This window comes from Drosophila virilis, chromosome X, assembly GCF_030788295.1.
Source record: "Drosophila virilis strain 15010-1051.87 chromosome X, Dvir_AGI_RSII-ME, whole genome shotgun sequence".
Lineage (NCBI taxonomy): Eukaryota > Metazoa > Arthropoda > Insecta > Diptera > Drosophilidae > Drosophila > Drosophila virilis.
Window position 1 is genome coordinate 25,632,958 of NC_091543.1, and position 27,627 is coordinate 25,660,584.

At 39.2% G+C, this 27,627-nt stretch overlaps 1 protein-coding gene across 14 annotated transcripts; it reads right to left on the minus strand.

Annotated features, from left to right (window-relative positions):
• Positions 1-243: 243 nt before the first annotated feature.
• Positions 244-26,524, minus strand: OtopLa (Otopetrin-like a). 14 transcript variants are annotated; one of them, XM_015171155.3, is made up of 13 exons: positions 26,475-26,524; positions 25,598-26,147; positions 19,962-20,423; positions 18,906-19,039; positions 18,454-18,492; positions 11,461-11,571; positions 9,658-9,842; positions 9,432-9,589; positions 8,621-8,732; positions 8,350-8,510; positions 4,839-6,244; positions 4,386-4,746; positions 244-3,607 (listed from the first exon to the last, which is right to left on the minus strand). In XM_015171155.3, exons 3-13 carry the CDS (start codon positions 20,109-20,111, stop codon positions 3,467-3,469), a joined length of 2,958 nt encoding a protein of 985 aa, XP_015026641.1. In that variant the 5' UTR covers positions 20,112-20,423; positions 25,598-26,147; positions 26,475-26,524; the 3' UTR covers positions 244-3,466. The 14 variants fall into 14 exon arrangements, with proteins under 14 accessions (XP_015026641.1, XP_070063722.1, XP_032295705.1 ...); XM_070207621.1 differs by having other exon boundaries at positions 26,452-26,510; XM_032439814.2 differs by having other exon boundaries at positions 19,980-20,423; positions 26,378-26,507.
• Positions 26,525-27,627: the final 1,103 nt, after the last annotated feature.

Here is a 27,627-nt window from a genome sequence, read left to right on the forward strand (position 1 = left end):
CATATATATATATATATATACATATATACTTTTTCTATATGTATATATATATATATGTATATACTCATATTTGTATAGATATTTGAATGCTTTAATTCTTCTATGTATTTATTAATCTTTCTGATTTCATATAATAATTTCTTGTTTTGGGTTTCTTTTTGCTTGTGCGTTAAGTTTTCCATGAACTATATGTAGTTGTTGTTGGTAGTTGTGCGGTTATTCATGAAGCGATCTTTTCATGCGTTTTTGTTTTTTTTTTTTTTTTTTTGGGTTTCTTTTAAATACAGATACATAATTCCATTATGTCTAGACGCGTTCTTTGTTAATGTCACTTATAAATATACAACTTAGTTGAAACATTCAATAATTAATGTTGTAGTTATTAAAAATACATAAAATATGATCTTATGTTAAACTAAATATTTTAAGAAAAAACAATTAGATATACGCATATATATATATATATATTTGTATTCATGATTTCCTCTTCCATGCCTTTCGATTTGCTTCTCGCTCCCAATCTCGCTCGCGATCTTTATGTCTGTGTTCTGCATTCACTGCTTTTCAATTTTATATATATGTATATTTATTGAATATTTATACTAAAAGCTACACAAGTACATGTTTAACTGAATTTGATTCGCCATTGAAATGCTTAAGTATAATCCATAAATAACTGCGCACTCGTAGATGAAAAAGAGTCGACTGAACTACTTACGACTTGACTACACGTTATATTTGATTTATTTTGAGATTTTAGTGTTTTGTTTTGTTTTTCTTTTTCGTGTATAATACGTATTATATAACTCTATTGACGAGTACGAAAGTGCGTAAATATACGTATTCCGTTTGGGTATCAAGGATTGGATTTCTGATTTGTATCTGAACTTGGATTGCTTTGATCACGTATCGCGCAACGCCACATGCATAATACTTGTCCACGTATATATAGCTATGCGTGAAATTTATATATATTTATATATATATATATATGTATATATATATATAGAGAGAGAGATGTATATATATACTGGTACAGTACAAGAGACGGCAGTGTATATAAATTGCCAACAAAAAACATGCACACACTGGCTATATTATGTACTCGCTATGTACTTGCAACGTATGAGCTCAAAATTTGATGTCTTCCTTTCGAGTAGGAAGTTTCCTGTTTTATTTAGGTTTTTTTTTTTCTTTTGGTCTTTGGCAACTGGTAATCCCGTATTTTGTTGCCAATTTTGAGCCGTTTTTTTTCTTTTCTCAATTTTCTTGGTGTTATAAGTAGTGAAAGTTGTTGGTATATTTTGAGGGACGGGGCGGCGGGATGCATCGTGTTTGCCGCCCTCTGTACGCGTTTGTTTTCGTATAAAACTTTGAAATACTTTGAATTTGGTGGGTTAGTATACATATATTTAAAGATATACGTTGCACATCTTTAAAAATGGTTCTTAGCTTGTAATTGTAATTGTAAACGTTTTTAATTTTCTTCTTGTTTTTCCGTCATTTCCTAAATGCGTTTCATTTTTCGGAAATTCAAGAAGTTTTCTGGCGAACCATATGCGACAATCTCATTGTTTTGCTTACTTTGAGAGCTAATACATACAAATAAAATTATTATTATAATTACTATTAAGTTTTTGTTTCGCATTTAACATCACTACTAATAATCAAAAAATGGACATTTATAAACTTTTATTTAAATATATATTCATATATATATATATATTTGTATATACATATATATATATATATATTTATATATATATGTATGTATGTATATATATAAATATTAAAAATGATTTTCTTCCTTGTTTGGCTTTTTGCTGCCACAACATAATTTTCTTGTTGATCTGTTGGCCTTTGTGGTGTTTTACAATTGGCCACGAACGCATTTTGTGACTTTTGTGAATTTCTGTGGTAAAATGTAGTAAATTATGTAATGCAACTGATAAATTAATTGGTATCCAAAGTCAATAAACAATATAATTCATCACAGTTTGTTGTTGTTGTTAGTGTTTGTCTTCGGCTGTTGTTTTGGGATGAAGGGAAATCGAAAACCTGCACAAAATGTGTTTTATGAATAATGCATTCGCGTCTTACAACAACACATTTCGTGGCATTCCAAATATCTACAGGTATTGTGACCCATATATCTATAAATATATAGGTACACACCTGATCAGTTTGTGTATGTGATCATTTGTTCTGCTGCCTGAAGAGCGCTGCATACTTTGCGGCGCGGCAGCTTTTGAATTAATTGTCGAGCTGTGTTAAAGTATATTTTTGTTTGAGCACTCGTGTACTCGGCTGCAAAGCGAAAAGTAAACAACCTTTTTGTTTATAAGTTTAATTTTTTTTCCTTTTTTTTTTTGCTTAATTTTTACATGATTTTCAATAGATTTGCAGCGGAAATAAAAACAAAAACATTTAAATATAAATATTTAAAGTAAAACTTTTAGTTACAAACACATTGCAGCGAGTTAAGCAATAATAATAATAATAATAATAATAATGCACAAATTAGACAGAAATAATATTAATATGTGTCTGTATGCATTTAGAGAAGCCATTAAATTAATAATTAACATATCATGTGCTGAATTTTTTAAAATACTTTTAGTTTTTCGCCTATTCTTTAAAATGGGGAAAAAAGCGAGGAGAAAAATGTTGCAACTGGTTTGCATTCGCTTTCGGAAAAGCATTTGAAATGTAAACGCTATGACTTAGTTCTTAAGTTTTCCATGTTGGCGATTGCAGCTCACATGTCACAAATCAAAATTCTAAGTATAAATATGTATATATGTATATATATTGTATATATAAAAAAAAAAAAAAAAATTATAAAACAACAAGCGATTCGCAAAGCGTTCTCTGACATTTGCTTAATTTGTCAACAATTTTGTTAAATTTCATCCAAAGAATTCTCTACTCGTTTTTCATTTTGCATATGATGATTGCTAGTTGTTTAAACTTTTGGTATTTAGCATTAAACGTTTGGCTTAAACATTTTAATGTACGCTCTAAAGCTTGGTTTATGCCTTCGTTAGCCACGCACATTGGACCAATTTCTTGCTTTGGGTTTTAGCTCACGTTGATGCAACTCGCATTTTTGTTGCACTTTCTAAATGTTTTTCTTTTTCATATATATTCAAATATATTTTTTGGGTTAGCTTTGTTCTGTTTCGTTATTTGGTTTTTGAACTTAGTTAACCTTTACGTACGCGTAACTAAAAACACACATTTATATATAAATATACATATATATATACATATATATATATATGTATATATATTATATATGCAATAAGAAACTAACATTAAATTTACGTTCTTTGCGTTTCGGTTCGCTATAATTTTTGTTGCTGTTTTTCTTTTACTTTCATTTCGTATTTTTTTTTTCTTATTACTTTTTGTTTATGTTTTGGTGCATTTTATAACCTCGTTCGTTTTGCATTGCTGCAACAGCTTATTCCAAACGCGCCTTGTAGGTGGTCTTCCAGATCTCGGCAAGTGTCACAGCGCTGTGGAAACGATGGAAAATGCACAGGGGCAGTGTTATGCGCTGTATGATGGACCAGGGTACAAAGCCATAGAACTCCAGTTGCACCTGTTTTGTATTTGTTTACAAGAAAATTACATTAGTTAGCAGATAGTAAACTAGGGCATAGACTATTCCAATTAACAGCATGCATCAAGGTCAATAACTATTTAATACTTAAGAAAAATGAACATGTTCGCCATTTTCCTAGATGAAGTCATCATTGGAAAGGCAATATCATATCATATCGCAATATGCTGTCGATTGACAAAAATTTCAAACATGCATTCGAATTAGAGCTGCGAATTACTAGATGAAACAATCTGTATTTCATTTTAACTTTTAATTTCTTTGAATTATTGAAATGTCTTATTATTGTTAGTGCTTCTGGTGAAAGTTTTTATAGCTTAGCAATTGTAATTGTATGCAAATCGTAATTACACCAACTCTGTGATATGAATTTAATTGCAAGTAGGAAGTGTTTTCTTAAGTCCCTGTCAAAGTTAATAAGACAACTGTTTATCAAAGCAAAAATGGTATGTATACAAAGTTAATGCATCGATTTGACAGTTTTTTCATCAGCTAGTGTGTGTAAAGTTTCGTTTCATGGAGAAAAGTAATTTGAACCATACCGGCTCGAACCCGACATGCAGCCCGGGTTATTATTATATTTTACAGCTACACAGCCGACATGGACTTTAACAGGAACATAAAAAGATGCGCCCACACATATATACAATACATATTGATGGATATAAGTACGAAATTGAATAACAGATAACGAATAGAACGAGTAGAACGAACGAGAACGTTAATCGTCTTACTTAACTCAGTCTCGCTTACGTACATATCTACTTACAGGATTGGCGAATACTTTTTGAGCTTCGAATGTGTAGATGGCAAACATGGCCACATTACAGATGAGTAGGAAGGTAACAATCTGGCGGCCGGGCTTGCTGCGATCATGCTCCGGCAAGTGGACGCGACGGCGCGATACATCGGCTATGAAGAGCAGCTGCAAAATGACCTGGAAGACGGCAACGCCGCCTGTGGTCGTTACCAGGAGGCTGGGCTCGCTCTCCAGCACCTTGATACTGCCGGCAATGATACTGAACACGGAATAGGTGAACAGACCAAAGGCCGAGATGCGCAACAAAATGTCATTTAGATTCGATTGCTCCTCACAGCGGAATTTTAAGTTCTTGACCCTGTCAGGGATGGGAATAATAAATCCGAAACGGTTCAGTATATAAAAATATGGCTTGGATGGCAAATGAACGTTTGATGTATGGGAACGCACCTGATAAAACCGATAATGATAGCGAGTATGGCAAAGGCCATTAGAATGCAGTGACTGGCATCGGCCAGGTAAATGGCCAACAGCGAGAACTGCTGATGACGCACCAAGACGAAGAAGAGTATCAAGCAAATCAGCGCGCCAACCAACAGCAACAGACCAAAGAACAGGCCCTTCGACGAGCCAACGCAGTCGACGCGACCGGAACGTGCCTGCTGCGCCATGGCAACGGCTCGACGGGACAACATCACCTCGAGCCTATGCTCCAGATCCTCATCGTTCAGCCTGCCCGGATAGCGACCGATGTGCTTCCACATGACATACAAAACCACAGCGCCAATCAGTGAATACTCAATGATAAACGGATACAGATACGGCGCCGAGTCATAGACGATAGTGCCCATTATGTCAATGCGTCCACAGGCGGTGGAGTTGAGTGTGCCAATGTTGGAAGACAAGGCCGCCGGATAAATGTTGTCCAGGCTCTCCAGATTCTCAAAGGCGATCAGGCCGTTCGGTTCGTCATGCGATATATCCGAATACGTTTGGAAGCTAGTCTCCATGCCGGGGCCAAACAGATTGTTCATAATATTCACGGCGCTCTCAGTGCTGCTGGGGCTGACACTTGTGCTGGGCGTGGAAGTAACCAGATTGTTAAAGAATGCGGAGACGCCGGAGGTAGCGGTGCCCTCGGCAGCAGCGGGCAACGTTGAGCCGGCCACATCGACAGGCGTCAGGCTCGGAGCAGCGCTTGAGAGGATGCGCTCCAGGCTATTGAAGGGCGTTTCACTGGTCGTGCTAATGACGTCGGCGGCCGTTGCAGCGCTGCCAAATGGAATGCTAGTGGTTGATGTGGTGCTGGTGGTGGTGCTGGTTGTGCTGCTGCTACTGCTGCTGCTGCCACCCACCGTGCTGGTGGCAGCGGTGGTGCTTGTGATAAACTTCTTCAGCTTGCGGGCCATAGTAGTGCTGTGCCATTGATAGCCTGGCGTTGTATATGGCGCCCTTGTCGTGCTGGTCGTGGTGGTGGTGCTGCTGGTGGTGCTGCTAATGCCGCCACCCATGCCCAGGCTCTTCGAGATGCCATCGACGGTGTTGCGCACCAGCTTGGACAGCACATTGTCGCTCTTGTACACGTTCTTTGGCAGCACATCCTCACCGTCCAGCACCTCGAACTCGCTGTTGGGACCAGCATGGGTTCTCAGCACGGTGCCGGCATGACGCAGCGCGTGCTGCCTAATCGAATGGGCAATGGACGAGGCATCGGGGTCGGCTTCGCGCTTCTGGTGATAGATCGTGATCTCCAGCAGCGACTCCTTCACCAGGGTGCGTATCCACACACAGATATTGGTGGCCACCACATGCATCAGGCCGAACCGGGCAATTACCTTGAAGCGGTGTATGTTGAGCTGCAAGCGATGCGCATTGAGAGACAACGATCAGGATATATAAAGAGAGGAGGGTGTGTGGTTGGGATTTGGCGGGGGGAGAGAAAGTAATGCGCAGGCGCAAACTTTAGTACGGAAACGGGAAACGCGTTTACAGCTCTATATATATATATAAAGTTTGTAGATATGTGTGTATATATTTACAAAAGTACGCAAATAAGTGCTTAAAAAGAAAGAAAAAAGAGAAAACTAACTTCGCTGCTCTGACGAAGTTTCAATACTCTTGCATATACCCCGTATAAATTTTGAGAAAGAAAGCTTCCCACACGGATTCGAAGTGCCAAGGTTTTAATTGCGACCGATTGTTTCTATATAAGCTATTTTGTTTAGTTCGCAGTTGCTTTGATCAGGATAGCTTGCAAGAAAGAGAAAAGTTTTCCATGTAACAATTGACCGATTGTTCCAATGGCAGCTGTATGACATAGTGGTCTGATCCGGACTACAAATAAATTAAATTATTAAAGCAAAGTTTCTTTAGTAGTAGCTAACATAGAAAGAGGCAGTTGAATAGACGGACATGAATATAAAGAAGCGACTGTTGTCTCTGATCAAGAATGTATCTGTGTATATAGTCTATTGAACGAACACCCGTCTAGGTCGGACATTTTCTCAACTCGAGTGGCTGTTCTGCGCCCAAGAGAATTTTCACTGTACTTTGTGCGCATTTTTTCAAAAATGATTCAACTAAGAACGAACTGGAATACCCTGCAAGAGTATTATAAGACCCACTTCCGATACCCCTTATTATATATGTATAAATATATATGTTTAAATAGTTTATATTAAGCTTAAGCTAATGATATAGTTATTATAATATCACACATACATATATCTGAAACGTGTGAGAGAAATGAGCGTAGGGTAGAGAGTAGAGTAGAGTAGAGTAGTAGAGTAGAGTTAGAAAATGATTTGTATATCGTACCTGAAATGGTGGCCTAGTCTGCGATCGCGAATGGGGCAGAGTTGTGGGGATTATGTACACAAAAATGGTTCATTAAAAAAACTAAGTACTTAGCACAATTTCGAAATTTGTTTTAAAAATATAATGATGATGATGTGAGTTTGGGTTGAATAATGAATGAATGCTTAATGAATGCGTGTGTACGTGTACGTTCTGTGAATGTGAATCATGTGAATCTAAGCTGCTAAACATGTAACCTTTTATCTAGCTAAATACTGGATTTGGCTTTTGGTCTGAATGAGCTATTCGACTTTGTGCCGAATGTGAGCATAATGCGAATGAATGAATGCGCTTCAGAACTCATTTCCGAGTGCAAGCACTCATAGTTTATATTTAGTTTCTATGGCAATGTTGCATTGTTGCATTGTGGAATGAAGCAAAGCGAAAACAAATAAAGGAAAATTACAGATGATGATGAATGTTGATGTACTTAAGAATTAATCAATGCAAATGAATGCGAATGAATGCACGAATCAATTATAATGAACTAAACTGAACTAACTGCCAATTAACACGCCAATTCGAACGAGCGTCACAGACGTAAAACATAGTGAAAGTAAGAGACAGAGAGAGCGAGAGAGTGAGAAAGAGATTGATAGAGGTGGAGAGAGAGAGAGAGAGAGAGAGAGAGAGAGAGAGAGAGAGAGAGGGGAGAAAGTGACCGAACCGAGCCTGTTCTGTTGTGATGTGATCGTGACTAGAGCATGGATATGGCACACGATTGTCGTTAGGAATATCGCCAAAGCCTCAATCATTGACGGAATTTTGAGATTTCATAATATTCAAAATGAGTCTCTTACGATTTCCAGCAACACAATTGCCTGCCCTTCTCCATTCCATGGCCAGCGAGTATATCGTAAGCTTAAACTTAAAACTAACCTCAATTAGACTGTTGAAGGACTGGGACTCTGTTGGCTTTCTGTTGTATTTATTTTACTGTGTGTACTCGCGATTGTCAACATACAGTAGTTTAAGTAGTAGTATTAGATAATAGCAGGTAGTAGTATATTGTATTTAGTAGTAGGTAGTAATAGGTTACAGTGTTTGTTTCAGACAGAAAGTTGAGATAGAGGGTCACCCCCAATTGCGGACTGAATTGACTTACCCGTGCATTCATGAATATAAAGTACATCTGCATAAAGGTGAAGATCATCTGCAGCAACGGATTAACGCCAATCAAAATATGATGGCAGGGCGAATCGAATGGTATCTCAAAGAACGAACCGAATTCCAGGCCAATATAGATCATTGCACCAAGTCCAAATGCTAAGAGACAATAAAGAAAACCAAATAGTGGAAAAGTACACGCGCGATCAGTATCCAGTTAGTAATACACAGTATATAGATAAAATTAATGCATAAATCTGATGTTTTACCGATGGCACCAACGCGCAGAAAGAAACTTCCATGCGTGGGATCGCTGTGCGTGGTCTTTCGCTTGCGCACGTTCTTCGGGGTGACGGCCACCTCGGCATCCACGGGTGCTTCCTGTGCATGTAAAACAAAAATGAAACACATTTACATTCCGCATTGGGGTCATATAGCATGATAAATGTTATAAATGTACATATGTTTATGAATTTGCGAATGATGTGCTCGTCACTGACTCAGTGCATGGCAAAAAACAAATTCATACGGTCACCTTAATTGATGTGGCCTTATCACTTGGCAAATGTCGTCACTTAATTAACGGCGAACTGTTAATGTGACCCCATTGAAAGGTAACATCTATTGTTATGTGGCATGTTCAGCCAGCCGGCCCTACAACCCTGGCACAAATGAAAACTAAATTTGACTCGATCAATTCGAGAAAGACTTGCAAAATTTAAGAATGAACTCAATTTTTGGTATAGAAATACTTCAGAATACTTTGAGAGAACTGCTCAAATGCCGCTCATTTCAAAACAGAAAATGAGAAGCAATTAGGGAAGCATGAGCAGCTTTCTATGCCTTGAGAAGCTTTGCCGCGAGAAGCGTTCAGAAAGCAGAAGAAATAAACAATAAGCTGCATGTAAAAGATTTTTAAAAAGGAGCAATGAGCAATTAAGGCACACGTCACGGAAGAGAGAAACAATTAAAGAAGCCTCTTGTGATTGGACTTCAAGTCTGAGAGTGCCGTGGATTGCTGACGATTTTCCATGTAAATATATTCGAATATGGCGCAGTTGTTGCAACCATTTAACGCACCTGATATGCGGCGCTTTTGCCAGCTTTTCCAGAGTCCTTAGAGCCCTTCGCATCCTTCGAATCGGCTGGATCTGCATTCTTTGTTTTCTTCGATTTCTTCTCTTTAATCTGTGGTTTCGGTTTGCTGCCGCCATTGCCGCCATTACAGCAAGAGCTCTCTGCGAATAAAAGATACAAGCATTCACACAAAGGACAACAACCTGGACTCTGACTGTGTGAAGCTTACCCTGCAGCAAAAAACAGAAGACATACAACAGGAAGAGTATACTGGTGCCGTATAGGTATGTGAAGAACGTCTCATAGTAGAGCACCGGCAGTCGGTGTGTGGTCACATCGCTGATCACATATGCAATGCATACTACAATCAAGAGAATCGCATAAACCAGGCTGGTCACAATGAACAGCGATGTCCTGTGAAATCGAATGTCAAACAAAATAAAAAACACGTAAAGTTAAAATATATTTTGCCGAAATAAGAAAGTGCTCGATTCCTACAAGTGAATGTGTGTGTGTTTGTGTTTGTGTGTGCGTGTGCGTGTGTATTGCACAATACGTGTGCATGACCCAGTCCTAAATCTAACATCACATAAGTGAGTGTCTGAGTGTGAGTGTGTGTGTGTGTGTGCGTGAGTGTGTATTGGTTAGTCGTAACCTAGTGTCAGTGGCAATTACCTATTTGACTAATACTTAACTAGGCTCTATAATGCTAGTATATGTGTATCTGTGTGTGTGTGTGTTTGTGTGTTTATCATGCATCTTAAGAGCAGCGCTTGACAGCTCGAAGTGCATAAATCAGCAACATGCATACCTAATTAGCTATCATCAGACACCCAACTGCCTCAATGGCAACTGGTCGGCTCTCGATATTCGATGCCAATCAACGCCCTTAACGAGCTACTTAGGCATCAAAGTATGCACAGTGGGCCAATATTCAGAAATACTTTTGCAAATTTCATATTTTACAAATTAAATATCACATATTATAGAGAAGAGTTAAATTTCATTCAAGTTTGCTTAAGAGCTCTTTAATTTTATTGTTGAGAAGAAAATATTTGTATTTTAGATCTCTTCTTATGTGTTCTTTTGCAGAAACTGAAGATTTTTCAAACTAAGAACTTTGGATAGTGTTTGTTTCAATATAAGATCTCTTTCAATTTATTTTACTGATATTTGTAGCACATTGAATTTATATATATAATTTTATTTATTTTTTGAAGTAATTAGAAATTTTCTATAATGAGAATATTACTCTCATTAGATTTGCATTCGAATTAATATCTCTCTTTATATGTTTCCGCGGGTGGCAATAATTTTAATTATTTTCGAATCTTACTAGTTTTTCGGTTCGTTAAGATGCATTTAATTATTTTAGCTATTGTTGAATTCGAATATATTATTTAACTACAAATTCCTCGAATATAAGATATCTTTCAGTATATTATTTATATTGTGGCATATATAGTTTTAAGCAGAAGCTATATAATTTTCTCGAGCTGTTATCTTTGGCGAAGATTTGTTTTCGAGTTAAGATCTCTTTCAATATGTTTAGTTCATTTTTGCAGCTATTGATGCCATTGTTATATTTCGCTATATATTTGTGCACAGCCCTTTTTGGACCACCGTGCTTTGTGTTGCATGCAACTCATTTGCACTATTTGACCCAGTTAAAAGCATCAACGCTGCTTAGGTACTTGTCCCGCCCACTGGCAGCACTGAAAGCAACCATTTGTATATGTATTTGGGCTGCTGTGTGTAAGCCGCACACTGACACACACATACAGCCTTATTTCCACAGATGAAAATAGGTATCGTATTGACTGAAACTGTTTGATTGGAATGTAAAAATGTTGAGGACTTCGCTAGAAGCGTTATTCCAAAAATGATAATAGTAAACAGAAAGTAAAATAAGCAATTCGCATATATATCGCTCCCATATAACTGAGTGTACGCTGGGGCGGTGGGGCGGCAGGGGGTTGATAATGGGCAAGTTAGGAAGCGGTATATTTGATGGTTGCATTTTGTATATTACCATAGTTCGATTGGTCCCGTTATCGGATTTGTCTGATATGTGCCATGGACCGTTATTTTCGCTGGCATAAAACTGTGCTTATTTGGATTTGGCTTGAACGTGTAGCAAACCCTATAAGACGACAATCGGCAATTGACAATTCGGAAATTATTCGTTAAAACAGTCATGAAACAAGTATTACGAATATATTCGGAATATAAGGTGGCATCATATTGGAGGATTTTAATTTCAATCTCGGTACCTTGGCGTTGCAATTGTAATATGTTAGTTAGTACTGTTATTAACTAAGTTGAGGAATGTGGAATACATAGAAGCGTTTGTAGTATATACAGCTTAGCTTACTACAACATACACATACGGACATATATATAAGTATATATACATATACACGGGAGTTTTTGGGCTTAGGCGTGTGTATCTAGCTGTTATACGTGATATATGTATGCGGGTGTCTGTCTCTGCGTGTGTGTGTCTGTGTCTATGTGTGTGTGTACATGTACATGACAGAGGGCCTGGCACTTTTGGCGGCCTTGAGAAGCATACTGTGCCCACCCACTTTTGAGAGCTACCCCCACTCCACGTCCCTTGAAACGCTCTCTTGGTTAACTTTATCTTTCTCTCGCACTCACATACTCTCTTTCTCTCCTACTCTCTCTCTCTCTCTCTCTCTCACACACACGCTCGCTCTGTCTTTGTCTCTTTCTCATCAGGCAGCGCACCTTTGCAACGGCTGTGGCATTACATTCTTCAGCTCCATTTCCTTGTTGGCCGCATTGTTCTTCTCGGCGCTGTCGGTGCTGCCGGCGGTATGGGAGCGGGATACCGGCAGAGTTGCCATATTGTCGCCGCCCTCCACATCGACGGTAGCGACCTTCACTTCACCGCCGCCCATTGTCTCTGATTCCGTCTCGGCCTCCGTTGTGCTGGCTGTTGATCCTTTCTGCTTGCACTTAGCTAATATCGATACCGATATCGATACCGATTTTATTTGGTTTTTTGTTTTGTTTTTGTTTTCTTTTTGCTTGTCTTTTATCACTTGCTACACTTTACTATTTACGGCTGTTGTTTGGCTGTGACGAGAAATATGATTGAAACAATTTGCAGCTGGTATGGCAGGCGACGCACAAAAGTATGCAACGTTTTGTTGTTTGTTTCTCACGCTCCACAATGGATCTCTGTGTGAGTGTGTATGTGTGTGTGTGTGTATGTTATGCTCTTTGGTATTTTGTGGAACGCATTTGAAATGCATTTGGCAAATGGGCAACTGAGGCGTGGCCAAAATGCGCGAGCCTCGCTCAAAAACTTAAGCCGCACTTAATGCGTTAATGTGCTGTGTGTTGCTGTTGTTGCTGTTGTTGTTGCAGCTGCTGCTGTTGCTGCTTTGGAATGCGTCCCGGAGCGACCTAGTGACCTCTCTTCTGAGCAGCCAGCGCAAGTAAACAACTGATGTTAGCGAATTCAACCCTCGCTCACGCATTCCGCTGCGAGAGGGGAAACAAAAAGTGCGTGAGATTAACTTAGACTGAGTCTGTGTGCGTATGAATGTGTGTGTGTGTGCGTGTGTGTGTGTGTGTATGCGCTGCACAGCTATGTATAAATACATGAAATACGTGTACATATATATATTTATGTACATATTGCATACAGCTTCATTTTAGCTGGAGCTGAAGCTGTGGCTGGAGCTCGAAGCACTTGAGAGTAAATTTGCGCACTCTCTCACACAGCGAGGTCCTGTTAGACTATATGAGCGAGTGTTGTGTGTGTGTGTGTCTGCGTGAGTGTGTGTGTGTATAGCTGCCCGGTGCTATCAAAACCAGGAGAGACATTCAATAGCAAAATCTTAAGCGCGCCCAAGACAGCAAATTGTTTCACAAGAACTTTGCAAAAGTAGCAAAAACTACAAATTTTCATTTACGAAACACTTCTTGAGCTTATTAAAGTTATATTTCTAGCCGAGCTGTTCTCACATAATTGTTTAATTAGCGATTAGCTCTTCGGTGCATCACTTTTCGGTATTTAACTTTTGGCACTTTTGTCACTTGCATCAGCTTTAGCACAGCTTAGTTAAAAAATTAATTAAAAAAAAAAAAAATGTATATGCATTTCTATGGGCTGACTATTTTTGCTGGAATTGCTGGGCTTTCACCCTGTAACTCTGACTGACTGACTGGCTGTGTGTGCCTTGGGCTACCTTGCGAACGCTGCATAGAACACGTCCAGGACCCTTTACTATCCAACTACAACTGAAAAGGCTCGACTCGGGCCAAGTTTCTGTGCGTTTTGTGTGTGCCTCTGCAGCAGCCGCCCCTGTGCGCCGAATCTCCGTGTGTTCGTTCGCCTCTCCGTGGCCGTGTAATTGTGTACTCACTATCTCCATCCCTGTCTCTGCAGCAGCTGTCCCGCTCGCTCTGATTGCAGCGTGCGCTCTCTTTGTAGGATGCTGCCGCTGCTGCCGCGTTGCATGGCCAGGATGCTGGCTGTTGTGGAAGCCTTTTGCGACGCGTAGGGGAAACGTAGCGCTGTATGCCAGAAAGTAGGACACATTCTGTGTGGGTTTTGTACGTTTCTTTTTTACTTTTTGCCCTTTTACCTCATGGCTTTTTGAATTTCTGTCCCTTTCCTTTGCATGGCCATTTATAGCGCGCTTTATTTGCATAAAGCGTTGAATTTCGTTTTTCCTCCCTTTTTTTCTCTTTTTTTTTTTTTTTTTTTGTATGTGATTGGAATGTTAATGACTTGTTTGGCTATGATTTTAGTAAGCCTCGGATCTCCACTTGCATAGCTTGTTGCCAGAGCCCAGAAAAGCGTTTTAGTTCCGTTTACATTTCGGATTTGCCATTTGAGCTTAGAAGTGGGTGTGCGGCTCGTGGCTTATTGCTCTGGCTTCAATGCACACTCATTGCCATTTGCCCAGTAGGTTCATTGAAATAATGAATTAGAGACTCGAGCTTGAAGATCCTGCTACATATGCCTATTATAACTATACTTGCTATATCTGCTATATGCAAAGCTTAACAAATTATTTCGTAATTGTTCTAACATATCTATGTATAACATATGTCTGAGCCAACGTCGTTTTGTAAGACAAGAAAAAATTGTGAACAAGTTTTGGCTTGTTTTTTTCTTTTTCTTAAGACTCCAGAGTAAAAAAAAAAAAATAAGCGTTCAGAAAAGGGGTCATTTGAGCTGGGAATGCAAAACGTATTTCATTTTCCCAGCGACCAGGGTGAGTCCCACCCGCGACGGGCTGATTGTGCAGCTTCAAAGTGCAGCCCACACAACACAAGCCGCGGCATTCGCATCATAGAATCATGGGAAAAAGGGCGAGCTGTCAGTTAACCGAAAGCAACAGCCCAAAACTCAATTACCGCAGGCTTGGCCGACTCTGTGTGTTGTGTCTGTCTGCCTGCGGGTATGTGTGTGTCTGTGTGTATCGTGAAAAGTAAGCACTGTGGTTGAGAGTGTGTAAAAGTAAGTGAAATCTTATTGAAAAGTATACGATATTTGCTGAACTAATTGTTGGCTAAATAAAACAACATTTTTCGTGGAAGTTATTTCTCCTATTAAAAATATCTTCTAGAAACAAAAAAAAAAACAAAAACAATGTTTTCAGTTTTAAAGGAAAATAACGTTAATGTCTATTAACTTCACTAAAATAAGAGCAGCTTCAATGAAATTATGGGTCTGATCGTAGAAATATTTAAAGCGGCATTTCAAAACTTGCTTTCTACATTAATAAATACAATTTTTTGGTTTTCTTCACCAATTTGCTTTAAAAAAAAACACACATTTCGAGGTAGTTAAAAGCTTGTGTCCTGACATACAGTCTAAGGCAAAGGAAAAGTAGTGAACGCTATTTTTGTTTTAAAATCATTTTCAAAGCTCTCTAAAAAGAGCTATAGATTTGTATCCGATCAAAGATATCATGTGTTTATATATATATGGAACTATACATTCTTCCCTTAGTTATTCGCTTGGTAGAGATCAGTAGGCACTAATCGATTCCAGCGCAAAATAAAACATATTAGAAGGCAGACAAAAGTAATAATGAAAAAATATAAAGTTGTGCAAGCAGTTCCCTGCCTTAATTGTGTATTCATTATTTGCCTGATTTGCTCCACTGTGCGTTTACGATAAACGCAGCAGCGACGCCGACGCCAACGTTGCTGCAGCGCATCTAATTCAGTTCCTTTCGCAGTCCATTTTATATCGTAAGTATTGGTCGGGCGGATGGGTGTGTGTGTGTGTGTGTGTGTTTTTTGCGTAGTTTTGTTTTGTGCGCGTTTCACAACAACCAACAATCGTATTCTGTTTTGCTTGCCCATTCGGCATATAAAGCCGGCAGGACCTGCTCGTGGGGTGCACGCATGTGTGTGCGTCTATCAATAAGCCGAGTCCATTTGCTGCAGGGTACGTTGCCCGGAAAGGGGTTGCATTTGGCCAAAGGCAAAAAAGGATTTGCGTCGCGTCGCGTCGCGAGCTGCCAACAACTGCGTCGCAGTGCACTAAATGACATGTTGAAGAGGGGCTCAGAAGTGAGGGGATTGTCAAGTGGAAACGAGGAAAAAAAACCACACACAGTCCAACAACCGCACCAAGAGTCAGCCAAAAGTATAAGCCAATAAAAAATGGGGCACAGTTGGCAAGCACTAAAAGCCCAGAGCAAACAGAATTCAACTGATAGTAATACATATATGGGCCTTAGCTTTGGATCCGTCGGGGTGGTTGAAACACTTGAATGTTCAAGTACAGTAATAATAACAGATATATATATATATATGTATATAATAATATAATATATACGAAACTGTACGAAAAGAAGTATGGGATTCTTTTGGTACAGTTGAATCAAGCCCGTTCAAGATCGGAATTCAATTTTGTTTATACCTTGCTAAAAACCTGTTGCCCAAAAAACTGTAACCTGAGCCAAATCATAGTTTTCTCAAAAAAAAATTTCCTTTAATGTAAAAACTTCTGGATGATTCATTCCAAGGATGTTCCTAAGGCATATTTCTTTTATTTCTTATTTACGCAAATGTCTTATTTTTAGCTCAATTTGCTGATGACAGTGAACATATGTTGTGTTAACAGCAGGAGACAAGGACTAGGGTGGTTTCTGAGGACTGTTTGGCGCTGTTATTTATAGATCCTTGTTTTTGCCACCCCATTAACAAGGTGCTTAGGCTAAAAAGTTATCCGTGACCATCGCGAGTTTAGTGCTATTTAAAAAAGTAGGAAATACAAAAAGTGAGTTGCTTTATGGCAAAAGCCTTGCTTAATTAACGGTGGCAATCATTAACCTTGTGCGCATTTATCTAATCATGCGTCGCATTTGATGAGGGGCTGAGCATCTAGAAATAGGTATGCGACTAATAGAGAAATAGGACAAGGCTCGGGCGAAATCAAATCGATAAATTGATGCCAATATTAGAGCAATATATTAGTGCTGCAATTGTCAGGGCAAACGTTATCGATTGCTGTTAATCATTATTGCAGAGAAATTGAAGAACAACAGATCGATAAATGAACGCCAATGTCTAAGCATCGATAACAAACAATTATAATTTAAGAGATGCTGTATGAGAGCTGCATGAAAAGAAGCCAGGGAACTGGGCGTATACTTAACGTGTACTTAATGAAGGACAGTATTAGAGGTGAGAATTAAAGTATCGATAGAAATTGATCAAATGCTATCGATATTGAAACACTTAAGGGAAGGAAAATCGCAGGAGCTGGATATATGGTAGAGCAACATCATAACTTAACAAGGTGTCGATAAACATACACCAATATTAGCGGTATGCGATTAATAACTCGATAATTAGCCAGGCTATACTTAATATGAATACCTATATTAGAGGTTAGAGTTAAATTATCAATTTAAATCGATATTTTAACAGCGGGAGGATGAGTAAGTCCCTTGTGCTACAACTGACAGCTTCACTGACAGGTTAACAGCTTGTTTCCGCCTGCTGTAAAGCAAGCATCGATAGTTTTATTCGACTTGTCGCAAGTTTTGTTGTCTATTGTGTGTGTTGCATGCGAATGTAGGTTCGTGCAATGACACCTAACACTGAGCCATGAACAAAGGCATAAAGATGAAGCAAGTCAAAAAGAGAGAGGGCGGAGCTGCCAAAGAGTTGGCCTACGTTGTCGGCACTGGGGCAAAGATCTTGGCAAATGCCTCGCCGACAGCTTAGGCCCAGGCTTTGCTTGTATGGGTTCGTTGGCTATTGGCGGGGCTTTGGCGGGTTTTGGCGGGTTTTTGGCGGTCTGCCTGCTGCCTGCTGCCAGTTGTCATGTTGTGTAATTTGTTTGCAACAGCTTCAACTTACATGCTACCCGCCATTGTGCTACGATTATATATATAGTTCTTCTATTCAAAGCGCTGACAATTTATTTCATGTGAGAGGGAGTGAGAAAGTTTGCAAGTGAAAGGGCGGTGAGTTAGAGAGAGTGAGAAAGAGAGAGAGAGAAAGAGAGATTTGCAGATGAAAATGCATGCTGCTTAACAATGCCGGCATAATCGGAAATGTAAGGCAATGTGCCTGTTGTGTGGCATCAGTTCATTGACATCATAATCTGTCGCGTTGATGACAGACAACAATCCAGCCATGATATTTGGCAACTTCGCCAGTAGAGGCTGCCTGTGTTTATGCGACATCATTAAGTACTACATAATAGATTAGGAATATATCTAGTGATTAGCTGGGCTTCCAGTGTTAGTCCGTGTGCTTACTATGGGTTCTACGCTAAAACACAATGCAGTGAAATCAACAATTGTGTTCATAGTTCATAACTAAGTGTGGGCAAAGCAATATAAAATAAAATACATAGACTTGGCAAAGAGATCGAGTTTTGTTAGAAGGGGATAGTAGGAAACTAAAAGTAGTTTAGTGGCAAGTTATTAAATATCTTATGGATATATATATATATATATATCGAACATTTATGAGTTTTTTTTTTTTTCGAATTGAGTATATCAAATCTGACCTTTTCTGTGGTTTCGTCAGAACCTGGGGATGATTACCGCTGCAAAGGAGTCTTGCGCATTAGTTCAATGATTGTTTGTTTGTTTTTTTTTTAAAGCTACAAGTACTTAAAATACATATAAAAACAAAAAACTACTCTGGAATCAATGATAATCCACAGCCATAAAGGGACTACACTGCCTGTGACATGATATACTTAGATGAGAAATAAAAATCAGATAGACTGTTATAAGGTACAAGCAGCTTTAGCAGTGATATATAGGGCTGCATGATATATCTTATATATATTAGGGGGGTATGGAGAGCATGAAGTGTGTATGCTTATGATGTTATTGGTTATAATGGACAACGCATAGAACGAAACACATTTAGAACGGAGTTGGGGTGTAGGGGTATATTGCATATTTGCATTGTACCATATAAATATGAAATGGCTGAATGGAACACACTTACTTGGCATTTTTTGGTCGTCGTGCATCGATCGGAAAGTCATCATCGAAATCCAAGTTGAAATCCTCGCCCAGATCATGCGGCACTAGCGGCGTCCTCTGGTGAGCGGGACTCGTGTGATATCCATCGCCCTGTAGCTGTGGTTCAGTTTTGATCGAATGTAAAAATTGAAAGATTAGTTCCCTGAGCCTCGAATCAGATGTTTGGAGTCACAACAATAAATTGGAATTTTGTATGTACAGCAATATAATAAAACACAAGTATGATGTCAGCCTGGGTTGGCATCATTCACAATGGCACTGCGCTTGTAAATCGCTCACATTGTGAATGATGCGCGTTAAGATCGTTAGATAATTATTTAAGTAGAGTGCATGCATTTCCATGTCGCATATTAAAGGAAAAACAATTGATAAACAATTCCAATTTATTGCCAGTAAATGAAAACGAAAACAAAAAAAAAATTGGTATTTCTTAATTTGTATATTATTTTTGAACTCAAAGTAAAGGGCGAATCGTTCCGTTACTCGTGCAAGGATTTGGTTATTTTTTTTCTTTCTATTTTTATATTATTTTGTCACATTTTGGAGTTTGTTTGCTTTGATTCGTATCGAGCTGCCGGGCGATCATGATCAATCAATCAATCTGTCGAATCAATCAATCGAGAGGTATATTTAATTTCACATGGTAAACTGAACTTTTCTATAATTGGAAAGCTTAAACAATAACGGATTAATGTAAACATTTTCTATATATAGAACACAACTAAAATGCAATCATCAACATTACATCATAATAGAGGTATATCAATATTTATATTCATATAGGCGTGTAATTATGTTTTTATATTTGAAACTCATATGCAATATTTACAAGCAAGTCGTTTAGATGTTTGCCAAATGGCTGAGGTATTTGTACAGTACTTCGAATGCCATTCATTTGTACAATATATGAATTGTGAGTGTGATTGTGATTGTGACTGTAAGTGTTTGTTAATGTATTATGAGTGGCATATTGCATATGATTTGAATCCTTGTTACGAGTACATCCAACAGCCCCTACCTTGACCACGGTGCCGACCTGATTCGACTCGGTTGCCGACTGGCGATTGTCCAGCAAATTGGCACGCTCCATACTCTCCAGCTGCAGTGTTTCCCTTGGCTGATCTAATAGACGTTCGCGCATCTCATGTAGATAGGGACAACGCTGCATTCCTCACTCTCCGCGCCCGCTACGTACAGCTACTGAAATCCTTCCAAGCCTGGTTTGCGGTCACTTCTTGTTACTGTTCAGTTGCTTTGTTGTCAATGGATTTGAAAGCTAGCTACTTTAAGGCCAAGATCTAATACTTAATATAGTAAATGATTTGATCTTCACGCATATATGTATGTTTTGGGCTGATTTTTGTTTATGGTATTGATAGGTATAAAGTTAGTTAGAGGTAAATTTTATATGTTCAGAAAAATCAGTCATTCGGTTTGCAGCAGTTTAGTTTTAAGACTTTTAGTTAGAAAATTGGTCGTTCTGGAATGAGAAATGATATTAAACGTATTATAAACAATGCATAAATATTCGGATATTTTTGAATATCTTTTCTTAAATACTATATCAAAATGTCTGCCCTTGAATCGAACAAGTGGAAATTCCATTAGCAAAAAGCACGCACAATCTTCTAGCCATATGTGGACGCAAGCATGTCAGGGGCACACTATGCGAATGGGTCTTGGGTGGCGGAGGGTGGGCATATATTGGCAACATTGCCATGCTTGATGGACAGCTGACTGGCTGGCTTGCTGTCGTTGTTATTATTATTATTATTATTATTTTTTCTTGGACCGCTTGATATTGTTTATAGCGAAAGCGAAAAGATCTTTTTAGAGTCCGCAGCGTACATGAATCTAATAAAAATCTAGTGGGATCCCGGCGGTCTTGACAGATTGATGAGGGTCATGCGCCCCATAGACGCACGCCCGTTGAAATGGCAGCTTGTCGAGGTTGCGCCAGCTAAATATCAGATTGTATAATTTATATGTATAAATATCCACTTTATGATGCACCATTTGTTATAATGAGCTGCCACACTTTGTTGCTGGCTGCTGGCCAAAAACTAAACGCGCACAGCCCACCCTCGATTCCATTCAAGCGTTGGAGCCGCATGTGGCGTATCCGGAGAGCAAGTGCATCCAGTAATCGCTTGCTGCACATTGTGATCGAGTGATCGTATTGGATTTCGTGGCGAGGTCGTGTGCCATTTCAGTTTTTGGCCAGCTGTCTGGGCATATTAAACGCACACAGCAGAAAATCGCCTGTGAATTGCGTGGAGAATGCGCTCTATTATAAAACAAACATTGCCAAGGAAAAACAAACGCATAGCCAATTTCCATATGAACAGCATGCCTGACGAAGCACACAGTCTCGTAAATAATTTTCATTATTTTTATTAAAACCTATTAAAGAAATATCGAGGATTTATTTTCTTTCTTTAAGCTTCATATTTGTGTACTTAACATTTCTATAGCAATTTGTGTTTTATTCGAATTTATTTTAGGTACATTTATATCTCAGAATAATTTCTATTTAAGATATATTCTTATCGCAGTCTGTGGTATATTCGCAATGTATATACAATGTATCTTAGAAATAATTCTATCTCAGATAAATTTTTATGCCAAGAACATTTTTTCTTAAGATATTTTCATACTTTAGATACTTTAGTATTACAGATACATTTGATTATCAACAACATTTTTAAATCAGATTCATCTCTATTTAAGATTTTTTCATATCTTAGATACATTAATATCTTAGAGTTATATCTCGCTCTCACTTGTCCATCAGATACTATTATCTAAGATACATCTGAATCTCATATGCAATTTTATGGCAAAGAAGCATATGTATCTTCATTTTATTTTCGTATCTTGTAAGTTACTTTTTACATTTAACACATTTCCTTCTGGGCCATTATTTATTATAGTTAGTTTAAGTCTCGACAACATCTTTGGAATTAACTGATTCTTAAGAATCTTTTACAATTTTCAGCTTGAAAACGTGTAAAAATCTCACAGAATGACGCAGTCTCCATGAAAGCTAGTTGTCTGTGCAAGGCGGAGGTTTTTGCTTTTAATCAAATCAAAATGTTGCGCAGAGGCTGCTACCTGCGACATTAAGTATGTGTAGGGTGTTCTTATGGTATATGCCCTTTGATATGCGGAATGGGCGTTCTGACCATTAACGGACTGGCCCGCATGCAACCTAAACCGCAAAAAAGCAACGAGGCGGCAAACATAAAACGTTGTTTCCATGATGTTGGCCCAATCGCATTTTGCTGCTGTTCCATGGCCAGTTCCAAGCGACGCCTAATGCTGATTGTTGTTGTTGTTGTGCCGTCTCGACCTCCCCTCCCAACTTTGAGAATTGTCGCATGGTCTTGCTGCCTCGGCTGGTGACGGCAGTAGCTGCATTGACACCAACACAGAAACTTAAATTAAAAGCTTGCTTAATGCCATTAACATTTGATGGCTAACGACTGTGGCAAGAGCCAGCCAAAGCGGCCCAAACAGCAGCGGCAACTCTTGTGTCCAGTTATGGTCTATATAGAAAATCGAGTCGAGCTTTCAGTTAGCGCCAAACTAACGCTCGCTTGTTAATTGCAACGTCTTGAATACCCTTGTCGAGGGTATTGTAATTTTGTCGCCAAATGTGTTACGCAGAGACTTTTCGTCTTTATAAAGTATCTAGATACTTGATGAGCATTTCTAGGTAAACCTCTCTCTCGTCGGGGCGGCTCTTATAGATGCCACCGGTTGGAATTTAGGTTCTTTTCTGAACTACATGTGCCGTCTTCCAAATCTGTCGTTACACAAATTCTGGTCAACATCGGAGCTACTTGGTAGTGTCTGTTTGCGAAACATTTCTGTTTGCGACGTCGTCTTTATTAAAGGTCAGCACCTACGAGCTTCTTTATTCTGTTAAAAAATGTAACCTAAATTTAAGACCGTATCAAATCGGACTACTATATCATATAGCTTCCATACGGCTTACGACTAGATCCAACGATTTGCAGCAGATATCAAGATACCTACGAGGGAATTTTAAATTCGGCGTGCTGCTTTTTCAGGTTTTTCTTTTCTTGGTCTAAGCATTGGACATTATCACCTTATCAGGTTCCAGCTAGCCTTGCCACATAAGCGCCTCTAAATGTTGCCACATGTGGCATGGCATGCCATGTTTATATTATCGTAAAGCATATTTCGTTAGTGCCCAAACAAATCTTTGGCGGGCTGTTCAATGCTCATCTTTACGGGCCGATCATTGCCGGAGGCACTTATTATTGTTGTTATTATTATTTGTTGTTGTTGTTGTTGTTGCTGTTGTTGCTTTTTATGACAGTCGCACAAAAGGGTCCGATGACAGATTAGAAACAAACGACAGACGGGCACTCAAACCGCACCCAGAACCATCGCAGACTTGCGGATCAGCGCCACTGGCGGAACATTTAAAAAAAGATACATTCTTGTTGTTGTGCTTTTTTTTGTGCAGATGCAGTTCTGTGTGCGCTGAAGAGACGGCGCCCACATTGGGAACCGGAAATGCAATTGTATAAAATAGCTGCAAACGCATACGAAATTGGAACTGGGAATGGGCATACGAATGGACATGGGCATGAGAATGGGGGGAGCTGTGGAGCAGATGGACACATTTGTGGCTCTTTGTTTTTTGCCAGACGCCACATAAGTATCTAAGTTAAATTAAACAAGACACCCTGCACAATCTTTCAAATGCAATAAATATGTCAGACTTAATATGACTCGCAGGGCTGCTAGACTAGAAAATACCCTGCACAAAATTAACAAATGCAATCAAGGCAAGCCGCCTTCAGTGCTTGCTAGAAAAGATGAAATAAACATGCACGACTAGAAGACACTCCTCACTTTCATTCTATCTGTTATACAACAGCGAATAGACAATAGAAAATAGAATCTTGCACGACTTACAGACACCCTGTACTGTTACGCAACAAAGCACATATAAGACTTAAAGAAAAGTTCTTTAGAAGATATTCTGTAGCAAAAGCTTTTGATTCCTTCTTTAAACTAGGCCCACTTCAGATAATACCCCATTTATGCACACTCAGTAACAGGGTATTAAAACCAAAGCATGGCAAAATAGGGTGACCTTATAAGCCGAAACAAAAACAAAAAAACATCAACAATTTTCAAAGCATGTCTGTCAGCGATCCACAGCTGACGTTGACGTTTCGAGGCGGTGGATGGGTGGGTTTTTGTTTGGTTTTGGTTTTTTTTCCTGGTGCGTTTCTTTGGTCAGCCTTGAGTCGCGGAGGGTTGAGCGACAGTCAGTCGCAACCACCCCCTATTTGGGCTGCAATTTGATGGTATTGTGCTTGCAAATGCAACGCGTCTCATTAGCGCAATAGATATATGCATATATAATGCCCTATGTCTGGTTCTACAAACTGGACAAGAGTACATTCGTTTTGTGCAAGGTACGCCCACATTTGTAAAGGGTAGATCCTTTACAGATCAGATTGACAGTCACAGCTTTGCGATTACAGTCTAAGAGTCGCCCGGGCGAAAGTCAAGTAGACATTTCTTTTGACAGCTTCAAGTCGTAGATGCATTGTGCACAGAGTATTGCGCAGTCGGTTACAGCCGGCAGCAAAGTTCTTAGTTATTTGGATTTGCGCTATGCCCACGCAAACCAACCACCCACAAAGGGTCAGTGCAAAACACACCACCGTTAGAAAGGTGGCACTTTCAACCCTCGCATGCTGAGAATGCATTGACAGAACGTTAAAAACATGCAAAGCAAAATACAAGTTTCATAATCGACATAAAGCGAACATTTTTCGAAACGATCCAAGGAGGAAAAATTAAAAAAAAAAAAAAAATCAAAATGAGCCAAGTTTCGTATGAAGACATTAATTTCCTTCGAGATCCTTAGAATGACCCTGTAGAATGTAACATTTATCATTGTACAACACTGGCAAACGGTGTTTTGATTAAAAGGAGTCCATTCCGAATAAGTTATTTGATCTATCTGATAACGGATAGATGTACGATATCAACAATCAGTTTACAACACTGAATGATAACAGTGGTAAAATGAAATAATATGTTGATCTCCAGTTGTCTGATCTCTGCGATCCAGAGCTTTTTCACTGCTCGATTAGCTAAGCAAACCCAAGACGTTGACAGTATCTGCAATCGTTGTACAACACTACACATTGATTTATAGCTGTAATATGATTCTTACACAGTAAAGCAGCGATCCATCTGACCCAGTTCTGTGGCCCATTTAAGTCGTCAGCCCTGCGGTTAACGATTTTAATTTCCATTTCTTTTGCAATTTACTCGTAACGAAATATCTGTTGTCTCTACAGTTTATTATTTTGTGGCACTTCTATGGGTTTCGCATTGCCAGCGAAGGTGGCACAGCAAAAGAAACGCTTATAGTGGACCTTCCAATGTCTTTCTAATGGAAGACCAAGAAATGTCAACACAAATACGCGTAAATATATATGTTCGTATATACACTATGTATGTGTGCGTGTGTGTATGTAGCCCAGTTATGTGGGTAACGAAGGTAACTCAAGAAACTCACAAATAAAAATAACAGACAATTTTTGCTATTGGACAAATACAAGATAAACACATCCATATTCAAATGGAACTTACTTTTCGGGCTTCCTCCTTGTCACACGCTTCTAATTCTTCTGCGCTGCGTCTTCTTCTTCTTCTGCGTCAACTCTCACGTGGACGTGGAATGGCAGTTGCGTCTTTGTGTTGTTTGTTTTGTTACGCGTTTCGCATGTCGCTGTCACGACTTCGTCCTGCTTTCAGTGCAGTATTATAGCGAGGGGGTTGGGGAAAGGTTCGCACGAGTCGGACGTGTGCGTGGGCGTTTGATTGTTGCGCGCGCGTTTGCTTTGCTTTGCCGTTATTGTTGTTGTTTTTGTTGTTCTTCTTATTGCTGTCCTCGTATCGACTGCCTTTGCAAAAAATTTGTTGCGTTTGCCGAAAATGGAAGGAACACAAACACAAACACACTCAGACACAAAAGGGACGACGCGCACAAGACCCGTTGTTGCCCTCCGCTTGTTTTATGTTATTTTTATACTGTTATTGTTATTATTATTATTCTTCTTATAGCTATTGCATTAATTATTATTGTTGCTGTTGTGGTATCAAAAGCTAACAACTTTTACAAAAATAGTTTGGTTTAGCACTGTACGAGAAAAAAAATAGAAACAAAAATGAATGCTAGCGCAACGGCAGCGTCAACGTCAACGCAGCGGCAACAAAACGCAACAGCAAAAACAACAATGGCAACATTGTCTAAAGCAACAATAATTTGCTACAAGTATTTAATTCGTATGACTACTCAAGCGAATTGATTCGGGCTTGAGTTAAGACTTGGCTCGATTCTAAAACGGTTTCCGATTGCGTTTTCATTACTTTGTTTTTCTATTTCTGCTGATGTTGTTGTTTCTGTTGCTGTCGTTGTTGTTGTTGCTGTGTTTGTTGCTTGCGTTGGATTGTTGTTGGCAGGCACCGTATTGACTCTTCCATCACTCGTAACAGTTCGTTTATGACTGAGTTCGAACGCAACTAACAACTCAAAACGTAGAACGCACACAGGCCAACAACGAAAAAGCGCTCTGCCGGCGTCAACGCTGCGTCGCAGTCACAGCAGCAGCAGAGGTCGTCGGTATGGTTCGCAACTACAGCAACGTCGCGGCCGGCGTCGCTTTGCGACGTGACGCTTTCCGTATATCGTAAGCATGTACGATATTCACACATACGCTGCCGCCGCTGCTGGCGCTGCTGCCTTTTCTGTAGTTTCGCAGTCTGCTGCACACGACATTCGTTGCGCGAATCCAAAGACAAAATGAAATATATCTAAAAACAAGATGATGATTGACTGAATAACAGTAACTGTCTGGAATGGTAGCACGTGAACTCTTGCCGCCGCATCCGAATGCGACAGATTGCATAATTCAACAGCTAACGGGTATATTGCCATTTTGGCTAACTGAACTATGAGTTCCTGCTACGAAAAACTCTTGTAATGCTGAAATTTGTTCTCTCTATATGGAACTGTTTGTCCTGACTGACTGAATGATTGACAGACTGACTGACTGTCTAACTGTCTGACTGACTGACTAACTGACTGATTGACTGATTTGTGATCAACACAGAACACAAACCGTAAGAGATAAGAAGCTGAATTTTTAACTGTAGTTATCTTGTGTGATGGTTCACCTCTAAGACGAAGTTTTGGGAAATTCCACGCCCAAATGTGGAAAAATCGCGAAAAACTTGTTTGCTTACCATTCGATTAGCCTGAATGGGCTCAAATTCAACTCTAAGCATCTTTATGAAATATTGGATGACAAATAGGCGAAGGTTTAAGTTCTGTCCGATCGGCATCAAACTTATTTTCAAAGCCCAACATAAGAGCCTAATGCACACGAGACTGAAAAAAAAAACACGATCGTCTTCAAATATATTTACAGTTCCAAATAGAACGGGCAGATTTCCACTTTTCTTGGCGAAATAGTTGTACTACAATTTTAAGAACCAAACTTTCCACTAGGCAAAGTGGAGGAACACCCCCTCTATATTACATATATATTTGATACAAACACACATAATTTTACGTACGTTTAATAGGATTATATGCTAATCTCCTGCCTTCGTTGCCT